The sequence below is a fragment of the Neophocaena asiaeorientalis genome, unplaced genomic scaffold (genome assembly GCF_003031525.2).
Source record: "Neophocaena asiaeorientalis asiaeorientalis breed wild unplaced genomic scaffold, Neophocaena_asiaeorientalis_V1.1 scaffold145, whole genome shotgun sequence".
Taxonomy (NCBI): domain Eukaryota; kingdom Metazoa; phylum Chordata; class Mammalia; order Artiodactyla; family Phocoenidae; genus Neophocaena; species Neophocaena asiaeorientalis.
The window spans coordinates 645,817-656,727 of record NW_020172629.1 but is presented as its reverse complement, the minus strand read 5'-3'; the positions used below and the strand labels follow the sequence as shown (position 1 = coordinate 656,727).

The following is a 10,911-nucleotide window of genomic DNA, read 5'->3' as shown; positions in this document are numbered from 1 at the left end:
TCATGTATTCCGAGTCCCAGATGAGAGGAGGAAGGAGGTAGGGCTGGAAAATCATCCAAAGAAATTACGGTTAAAAATTTGTCAAATTTGGGAATTTCCTGGTGGGCCAGTGGTTAGTACTCCGCGCTTCCACTGCAGGGGACCTGGGTTCGATCCCCGGTTGGGGAACTAAGATCCTGCAAGCTGCATGGTGAGAAAAAAAAAAAAAAATTTGGCAAATTTGGCAAAAAAAATAAAATAAACCTATAAATTTAAGGTTGAATAAACTTTAAAGAGGATAAACCCAAAAAAAATCTAAAAACTAAAGAGCAAAGAAAAAATTCTGAATGCCTCCAGCAAATTTCTCATCAGAAATCAGGTAGCCCAAAAGGAAGTTGCATATTTTCAAGTGTTGCGAGAACTGCCCACTCAGAATTCTATATTCAGCAAAATTTCCTTCAAAAATGAGGAGCAAATCTAGACATTCTCAGATGAACAAAAACTAACAGAATTTGTCACCAACATATCTACTCTAAAAGACTGGCTAAAGAAAGTTCTCTAAACAGAGAGGAAATGATAAAAGAAGGAATCCTGGAACATCAGGAAGGAAGGAAGAACAAGAGCGAAAATATGGAAATTACAATTACTTTCCTTCTCCTCTTGTGTTTGCTAAATTATGTTTGGCAGTTAAAGCAAAAATTATAATGCTAATGTGCTTCTCAACGTATAACCTCAATTAAAACAGAAAGGGAGGAGGGTAAAGGGACATAAAGAGAGATAAGGTTTCTACATGTCACTGAAACTGGTAAATGCTGACACCACAGACTAAGAAAAGCTATGTACATGTAAGATAATAACTAGACCAACCACTTAAAAAGCTACACAGAGAGAAGCACTCAAAACACCACAGATATGGGACTTCCCTGGTGGTCCGGTGGTTGGGACTCTGCACTCCCAATGCAGGGGGCCTGGGTTCGATCCCTGGTCAGGGAACTAGATTCCCACGTGCTGCAACTAAAAGCCTGTATGCCACAACAAAGATCCTGCGTGCCACAGCTAAGACCCAGCGTAACCTAAATAAATAAATAAATAAGACACCACAGGTAACTCACAATGAAACTCTAAAACATACTCAAGTCATCCACAGGAAGTTAGGTAAAACAAAACAAAGAAATGAAAAACAGAAAGAACAAACAGAGAAAGAACTAGTCAATAATCACAATAAATGTAACAGTCTAAACACACCAGTTAAAAGACAGATATTGGTAGAGTGGATTAAAAAAGCACGACTGAACGCTACATTGTCTACGAGAAACTCTCTTCAAATATAACAATATACGGGCACACCTGGTTTTACTGTGTTTTGCTTTTATGTAGTCTTTTTTTACAAATTGAAGGTTTCTGGCAACCCTGAGTCGAGCACGTCTCCTGGTGCCACTTTTCCAACAGCATTTGCCCACTTCGTGTCTCTGTGCCATATTTTGGTAATTCTCACTATATTTCAAACTTTTTCCTCAGTATTATATTTGTTAAGGGGCTCTGTGATCAGTGATCTTTGATGTTACTACTATGGCTTGCTGAAGGCTCAGATGACGGTTAGCATTTTTTAGCGATATTTTGTAATTAAGGTACATACACTGTCTCTTTAGACACATGCTATTGCACACTTAACAGATGGCAGTACAGTGTAAACATAACTTTAAAATCGACTGGGAAACCAAAATTCCGTGTAACTCGCTTTATTGTGATATTCACTTTATTGCAGTGGTCTAGAACCAAACCCACAACATCTCCAAGGTATGCCTGTATGTAGGTTAAAACTAGAAAGATGGAAAAAGATACTCCACAAAAATATTAATCAAAGAAAGTATGAGTGGCCATACTGCTATCAGAAAACGTACACTTTACAGCAAAGAAAACTGCCACTGATAGAAAGGGACACTAAATAGCAATAGTCAATCTGTCAAGACAGAGCACTCCTAAATGTGTATGTACCAAAGAATGCTGCAAAATATGAAACAAAAACTCAAAGGAGAAAAAGACAAGTCCACAATTATAGATATAGACTCTACCTCTCTCTCAACTAGTGATGGAACAAGTAGAGAGAAAATCAGCAAGGATACAGAAGAACTCAACACCATCAACCTACAGGATCCAACCGACATGAAGAGAACATTCCACCCAACAAGAGCAGAACACATATTGTTTTCAAGTGCACATGGGACCAAAATAAATCTAATACTGGACCATAAAATGAACCTCAACAAGTTTAAAAGAATTAAAACCATAAAAGTGTGCTTTCTGACTACAATGGAATTAACTCAGAAATCAATAACAGAAAGATAATGAGAAAATCCCCCCAAATACTTGGAAACTAAACAACATAGTTCTGAATAATCTATGCATCAAAGAGGAAGTCTCAGGGAAACTAAAAACTGCATGAACAGAATGAAAATTAAAATACAAAATATTAAAATGTGTGGGACACAGCTAAAGCAGTGCTAAGAAAGAAATTTTTAACACTACATGCTTACATTAGAAAAAAGAAGAAGTCTCAAATCAAAATCTAAGTTCCCACCTTAAGAACCGAGAAGAGTAAAATAAACCCAAAGCAAGAAGATGGAAGGAAATAAAGAGCAGAAATTAATGAAATTTGAAACAGAAAAACAGAGGAAAATCAATGAATCAAAAAGCTGATTCATCGAAAGTTAAAACTTTTGCTCTGCAAAAGACCCTGTGAAGAGGATGAAAAGACAAGCTAAATGATGGGAGAAATTACTTGCAAACCACATATCTGACAAATGACTCATATCTAGTATATACAAAGAACCCTGAAAACTTAACAGTAAAAATACAAGCAACACTATTAAAAAATGAGCAAAAGACACGAAGAGACATTTCAAAGATGATATTCAGATGGCATATAAGCGCATGAAAAGATGTTTGCCATCACTGGCCGTTAGGGAAACGAAAATAAGGAGGAGAATGAGACATCACTGCATACTTACTGGAACAGATGAAGTAAACCAGTGACAATGGCAAACGCTGTCAAGGTGAAGCTGGCTCTCTCATACATAGCTGGTGGGAGTGCAAAATGACACAGCCACTGTGGAAAGCACTCTGGTAGTTACTGAAAAACACTAAACACAAACGTACCATACAACTTGTGCTATGCACAGGATTTATCCAGAGAAATGAAAAATTATGTCCACACAATGACCTGTACACAACTGTTCATAGCAGCTATATTTGTAATAGCTAAAAACTGGAAATAACCAAGATGCCCCTCAAAAGAAGAATGTTTAAACATCTGTGGTACACATCCACACACTGGAATAATACCACTCAGCAATAAAAAGGGACAACCTACTGATACATGCAACAACCTGGATGGCACCCAAGGGCTTTATGCCAAATGAGCAAGCTAATCTCAAAAGGACACATATACTGTATTACTCCATCTCTATAACATCCTCTAAACAGCAAAATTATGGAGACGGAAACAGATTAGTGGTGGTCAGTGGGCAAGGACGGTGGAGGGGAGGGATATACGTGTAATTATAAAGAAATAACATGGGAAATAACACGTGTAATTATAAAATAATAATATATGTAATTATAAAGAAATAACACAACATCTTTGTGGTGATGAAATAGTTCTATATCCTGACTGCAGTGGTGGTTACAGGCATCTACACATGGGATAAAACGACGGAGAACTGCACTTACACTGTTCCAATGTCAAACTCCTGGTTTTGATATTGTACTATGATTGTGTAAGATGTAACCTTTGGAGGGAACAGGAAAAAGGGTACACAGAACCTCTCTAAACTCTCTTTACAACTTCCTGTGACTCTATATTTCAAAATAAATATTTTAAACACAAATAAAATATAGTTGTAAGGTATGTATGAGCTTGTAAATTATTTAAACAAATTAAAAAATAAAGCACCTCAGTTAGCTATAATGATGAATCAAAACTAAGAAGATTAAGCTTAAAGAACAATGTAAAAGTTCCGCAGATCAAAAAAATATATATATGGGTATAGAATGTGTATAACCAGAAGACACAGGCTATTCTCCAAGTGCTAAAAAGTCATCGGAAGGCGATCTAAGGAAGATTATCAGGGAGAGTAAATCTAAGGAAGAATACACCTAAAGATTTAGATAAAAATTCTATATCTCAAGAACACTTGCTACAGCAGTTGACAGACAACAGTAATTATTTTTTAACATTTATTTATTTATTTGTTTGTTTATTTGTTTGTTTGGCTGTGCCAGGTCTTAGTTGCGGCACACAGGATCTTTGTTGCTGCACGTGGGATCTTCGTTGCGGCATGCGGGATCTTTAGATGTGGCATGCGGGATCTTTTAGTTGCAGCATGTGGGAACTTTAGTTGCAGCATGCAAACTCTGAGTTGCGGCATGTGGGATCTAGTTCCCTGACCAAGGATCAAACCCGGGCCCCCTGCATTGAGAGAGCAGAGCCTTAGCCACTGGACCACTAGGGAAATCCCGACAACAGTAATTTTTAAAATAAAAATATCCAGTATATTTCTCAGAAGAATGTCAAACATTTTACTAAACCTTCAAACAATAATTCCTAACTTATATAAACTATTCCAAAGAACAAAAAAGAAAGCTAACAACCTCATTTCATAAAGCCAGTATAATTTTGATGTACAAACCAAACAAAACTGGTACAAAATAAAGAAAATTATAGACTAATCTCACTTTTGAACATTGATAGAAAAATCCCAAATAATAATTTGCAAATACAATTGAGCATGTACTTGATATTTCATAACCAAGTAGGGTTTATCTCAAGAATAAAATAAGACTGTTCAACATTTGAAAAATATACCAATGTAATTCATATTTGGAGCCTAAATTGTCAAAACCACATAATCATCTCAAGAGATACACAAAAAGCCTTAAATGTCAACATCTATTCATAATTTAAAAAATTTTTTAAAACCTCTTAGTAAACTAGGGCTACAAGGGCACTGTATTAACCTGGAAAAGCATTTCCACAAAAACCTACAGCAATCACTAGTGAAACAGCAAAATCATTCTTTTTAAAATCAGAAAGACAAAAGCACCAGCTATCCCCAGTTCTAGTCACTGATAGAAGTTCTAGCCAGTGTAGCCGGATCAAGGAAAAAAATATGAAGTATTGGGGTTGGAAGAGACACAATAACCATTATTTGCAGTTAATACAATAGCTTGCATAGAAAACTTAAGAGAACCTGCAAGCTATTCGAACAAGTAAGAAGGGCAGCAGGACTGTTGGATTCAAAAACAACTTTAAAAATTCAGCAGCATTCCTACTATGGTGGCGACAATTAGAAAATTTAATTTAAAAAAAATTCACAACAGCAAAAAACCATAAAGGTACCTAAAAATAAATATGGCAAAAGGTATGTATGAGCTTTTTAAAGAATACTGAAAAACATTACTGAAAAACATAAGAAACATGAATAAACAATAAAACATATATACCATATTCCTGGATAGAAAAATTCAATTCATAAAGATATCAAATTTTTTTAATATTTATTTATTTAGGCTGCGCCGTGTCTTCGTTGCAGCATGCGGGATCTTCGTTGCGGCATGCAGGATCTTTAGTTGCTGCATGCATGCGGGATCTAGTTCCCTGACCAGGGATCGAACTCAGGCACCCTGCATTGGGAGTGTGGAGTCTTACCCACTGGACCATCATGGAAGCCCCAAGATATCAAGTTTTTCCCAAATTAATCTACAAATTCAATGTGTCTCTAATCAAAATCCCATCATAATTTTTCACTGACCTTAAACTGATTCTAAAATTTATGATAACGAGTAAGGGCCTAAGAATAGCCAAAGCTACTCTGAGAAAGAAAAAGGAGAAAGAACCAGACCTACCGGATATAAAGAGACATGCCTAAGTAACAGTATTTAATACAGTATGAATTTGCAACAGAAAAACACCATAAATATTCCCAACCATATACAGTGCCTCAATATGATTGAAGAGGCACCCTCCAATAAGTGGTGCTGGGGCAACTGGCCTTCCATTTGGAAAACAATTAAATTAACTCTCTCTCCCACACCATAAAAAAAAAACTTTTTTTCTTAGAAGAAAATACAGTCTTTATGACTTTAGACTATAAATGCATTTTTTTAATAGAAACAAATTATTAAAAAGGTAAGACTGAAAAACTGAACTACATGAAACTTTTAAACTTCTGGGATTAAAAAATAATTTTAAAGACATCTTAAAATAGGAGAAGAGGGACTTCCCTGGTGGCGCAGTTGTTAAGAATGCCCCTGCCAATGCAGGGGACACAGGTTTGAGCCCTGGTCCGGGAAGATCCCACATGCCGCGGAGCAGCTAAGCCCGTGCGTCACAACTACTGAGCCAGCGTTCTACAGCCCAGAGACGCAACTACCGAGCCCACGTGCCACAACTACTGAAGCCTGCACACCTAGAGCCTGTGCTCCACAACAAGAGAAGCCACTGCAATGAGAAGCCCGCGCACCGCAACGAAGAGTAGCCCCCGCTCGCCGCAACTAGAGAAAGCCCACGCACAGCAACGAAGACCCAACACTGCCAAAAATAAATTAATTAATTATAAATAAATAAAATAGAAGAGGATATTTACAAGACATTAGTATTCAAAGTATACACAGAGTTTCTGTAACTCCATAAAAAAGACAAAAAAATGCAACAGAAAAATGGGCAAATACACAGACAATGAAAGGTGCTCAACCTTCCTAGTAATCAGAGAAATGCAGACTTATAAAATAAGACATCATTTCACATTCATTAGACTGGCAAAAATTTAAGTCAAATAAGATCAACTGTCGTCAAGGATGTGCAGAATCAGAAACTCCCATCCACTACTGATGGGCATTTAAATCAGTCCAGGCGCTTGGAAAAGCCGTTTGGCAATATCTGACAAGGCTGAAGAGGTGAATACCTGAGTGATGAAACAACCCCATTTCTCATGTTTTCTCTTGGGAAACTAGCACATGTGGCTAAGAAGATACTTACTGTATCATTTTGTACAACAGAGAAAAAACTGGAAAATGCCCAAATGTAGATTCATGTATTAGATTTTTGAACCAGATCTGTATATAGCAACACTGATACATCTTAAAAACAAAATATTGAGGATTTAAAAAAAAAAATGCAGAAAGTTATTTATAGTATAATTATCATTTTTGAAATGTTTAAATTCACAAAATACTACATACTGCCATTGTATCCTGCATCTGTAACAAAAGGATGAAGCGTGGACTGAATACAGCTAATGTCCAGCAAAGAAGGGAGAGCGGGGAAGGACTGGAGGAGAGGAAAGGGGGCTGGCACTCACACGGATGTATGCCTGTATTACGTACTTACAAGATGCAACTGTGTTAACATTCGTTCATTCTGGGTGGTAGGTAAGTGGGTCTTTGTTATATTATCTTTCTTTCTTTCTTTTTTTTGTTTTCCAAAATAAAGATTTAAAAGACATTCAGAAACAAAAGCATCTCTGGGCTCAATCCCTGTCTCCTGTCTAGACCTTTCCCCAGAGCATCAAACCTTTTACCCAGTTGCCTACAGGACGTTTACACCTGAACTCTTCAAACATCAACTGTCTAAAATTTCTTTCTCCTGACCCCTCCCACATCCTCTTTCTATGGATGTGATCACCACACATACACTCGTCTGCCTGAAACTTTTCAATGACTCTCAACTTTCTCCAACAACTTAAAGGAAAAAAAAAATAGGTAGAGAAAACCTTTCTTCAAACAATCAAGCAAATTCTGCACAGAAGCTCAAATAAATAAGATACAGGCAAGGCTGCCCTGGTGGACCAGGACAGGGCCCGGCGACTCTCTAGCCTGGGACAAGGCCCCTGAGGGAGCCTGGGAAACAATGCGAAGGTTCCCCATTTGCAAAATAAAATGACAATTCCTTAAGATACAAGTGCTGGCACTTCTCCACGTTCCCAGCCTGCTCTCCCACCACCCTCTGCCTGGGGGGTGCCTCCCCTCTGTGCCCACCAGAACCAGAAAGGCCCTGTCCTGGCACTCTCCACACAGCCACACACGCACAGACAAGCTCCCTTCTCTCTTTGGAAGCCACTTTGCATCTTGAACTTCACCTTGTGAACAGAGCCTCTGTAACGACAAACAGGGTTCAGTTGCCAGGACTGAGAGCGCAGCAGGCCTGCTGCCCAAGGTACCCGAGGTCCTCTGCCCACCTGTCCCAACGCACTCCCTCTGTCCCCCACGGCTTCTCTAACTCTTGCAACAAATTCAGCCAAGGGTATAACTCTTCCTTTACTCCTGCCTCCTTGACCTTTTTCTTTCTAGCTTCCACCACTGCTGTTCTCAGCACCAATGTGAGAGCTGCCGCGCCTGCTGACAGTGAATGGGACCCTGCTAATAGCTGACTTCAATCCCCTCTCTGTTAATGATGACAGGTGAAGTGGTGCAGCCAACTGAATGCTGCCGACAACTGTATTAAAGCAACAGGTGCAAAAGGTAATCCTCTTAGAGCTGCTGCACTTCACAAGGTTAAAACTAATCTGCTTTGAAAACTCAGAAAGTCCAATTCCAATTTACCAATTCAGCATGGAATGATCCAGTTCTCTGGCATTCACAATATAAAATCCACAGAAGACTCATCTATCCTACAGAATGCCAACTGTTATGGACTGAACTGTGTCCCCTCAAAATTCCTATGTTGAAGCCCTAACCCGCAATGTGACTGTATTTGGAGATGGGACCTCTCAGGTTAAATGAGGTCATAAGGGTAGAGCCTCAGTTCCACAGGACTGGGGTCCTTATAAGAAGAGGAAGAGACACCAGAGGTCTCTCTCTCAGCCATGCACACACACAAGAAAAGGCCATGTGAGGACACAGTGAGAAGGCACCATCCACAAGCCAAGGAGAGAGGCCTCACCAGAAACCAACCCTGACAGCACCTTGATCTTGGACTTCAAGCTTCTATTCTGTGATAAAATTAATGTCTGTTGGTTAAGACATCCAGTCTACGGTATTTTGTTATGGCAGCCCTACCAGACTAATACAACAAACCATGAATTTAAAATGAGGACCAGCAGACCAAGCGTGCCTATTGTCAAGGACACCCCATCATAGTAACCAAGTATTTAGACCTAGAAAATCAAGTTCATGATCAGTTATCCAGCAAGCAAGGACCTGGAATGAGGTGAGTTAAATGTTCTCAAGGAATGAGGGCGCACTTTCTAGCAATCTGAATACCCATATCCACCAGAAAGGCTTTGGTCTCCCTTGAACAAATACTAAGAACTCAGCTTCTTCCCCGTCGCTCTGCGAGGCTGCTCACGCTCTACCGTGGTCAAACAGCCTGTTGCTCAGAAGTCCCTGCGCCCACGACAGCTTACAGTTTCTAAGATCGTGACTTATCTTACAAGGGCTACATTTAGGAGGCAGAACTTCACTCCACTCTTGACTGACATACCTGCCTCTTTGGTAAACGGTCTCCAAAAAATAACCCGGAAGTTAAACAGTTTCAGAGAAGAATTCTACCCTGTGGACAACCAACCTGACCTTGGGGTCCCCTGTGAATAAAGAGTGGGCAGGATGCACTCTGGCCAAAATGTGGACGTTTCTTCCCTTATTATGCTATACTGACTAACATTTAAACAAAAACAGAACACTTCAGAACATAATAAAACAGGCCTCTCCTTTCAAAAAAAATATATATATCTTTCAATAAAGTGAATAATGTAATACAATAGATAGTCCACCAAAGTGCTAAGTTAATAAAACTGTACTTACTTAAAATTACAAATTAACCTTAAGGAACCACATATACATCTTTTAAGTAGCTGAGACATGTATGACTGAATGAAGGCCTCTGCCAACCACCCAAGATGAAACTCCAATGACTGTGACAAAGGACTGTATCAGAAGAGAATCAAAGGACTAGAAAGTGGGGAGGGTTTAGGTGACAGCTACGGCCGATAGCAATACTCAGCAACCAGATGGCAACATAAATAACTCCCCAGTAACCAGAACAATCATCTAAAAGAAGACGGCAAGTAAATTCATATACCGTGAAAAACAGAATTAGAATGTTTAGAACAATTATAAGAAACACAATCCTTTATAAACCGAGGGTGGAGCTTTACTTACATGAAGGAATAATGAACTGTGGCTCAGTGTTGCCTGCGTAGCCAAGCTTGGTATACCTAAAAGCACAAAGTCATCAACACATGTTTAGATAACAATACTCTCCTCTATATCCCATTAATGTCTTTTATTATAAGCTCTCCAAGTCCTAAAATATCAAGACTGAAAATACACCCGTGAAATTAAAGAAAAAAAAAAAAACAACCTCGTGATGACTAAGAATCAAATGCTAATTTCAGATAAGCGAGCAGTTACAAAAACAAAATATTATGCCTGCTTCTACTGGAAAAATTCATATATTAACACATGAATTACATTTGTGTATCCCTAATAATTTTAAGCTGCTTTTATATTCTTTTAATCTTTACAAAAATCCTACAAAGGAAGTAAATATTATCCCTGTTTTGCAGATGAGAAAACTGAGGCACTGAGAAGTTCATTAAGCTGCCCAGAGCCAAACAGCTAGTGAACAGAAAAAGAACCCAAATCTAAATATGCAGGCTCTAATTCCAGAGCTGCCTCTCAAAAAAATGTACTTACTTCCCAAACTTCATGAACTTTTGGGGGGGTTAGGGAATTCCATAATTTTCTTAAAGTGTCATGGCACATGTCTAGAAGAGCTACTGCCAGGTACTGAGAGTATCCGACAGAAGCAGCTCTCTATCATCTCATTTCAGAACGAGCCCATCTTCTGTCAAGATACTCTTTATGATGGATTCCAAAAGTCTTAACTAAAATGAATGCCAAAATACTACCATCTGTTCCAAAAATATTTGCTTA

General features: G+C 38.6%; 1 protein-coding gene across 8 annotated transcripts in view; it reads right to left on the bottom strand.

Moving 5' to 3' along the window:
- Nucleotides 1-10,911, bottom strand: part of ACTR3B (actin related protein 3B) — a 105,594-nt gene that overhangs the window by 78,755 nt on the left and 15,928 nt on the right. For 6 of the 8 annotated variants that reach the window (XR_003002435.1, XM_024739145.1, XM_024739131.1 and 3 more), the window contains exon 2: nt 10,135-10,190. The exons of 1 other annotated variant lie outside the window; for it this stretch is intronic. Coding sequence is in view for 5 of the 7 variants with exons in the window: in XM_024739145.1 (XP_024594913.1) it covers nt 10,135-10,190 (56 nt within the window). In the remaining 2 variants the exon portion in view is untranslated. Of the gene's footprint in view, nt 1-2,987; nt 3,120-10,134; nt 10,191-10,911 lie in introns of all 8 variants that reach the window. One more of the 8 variants, XM_024739135.1, reaches the window with a different exon arrangement.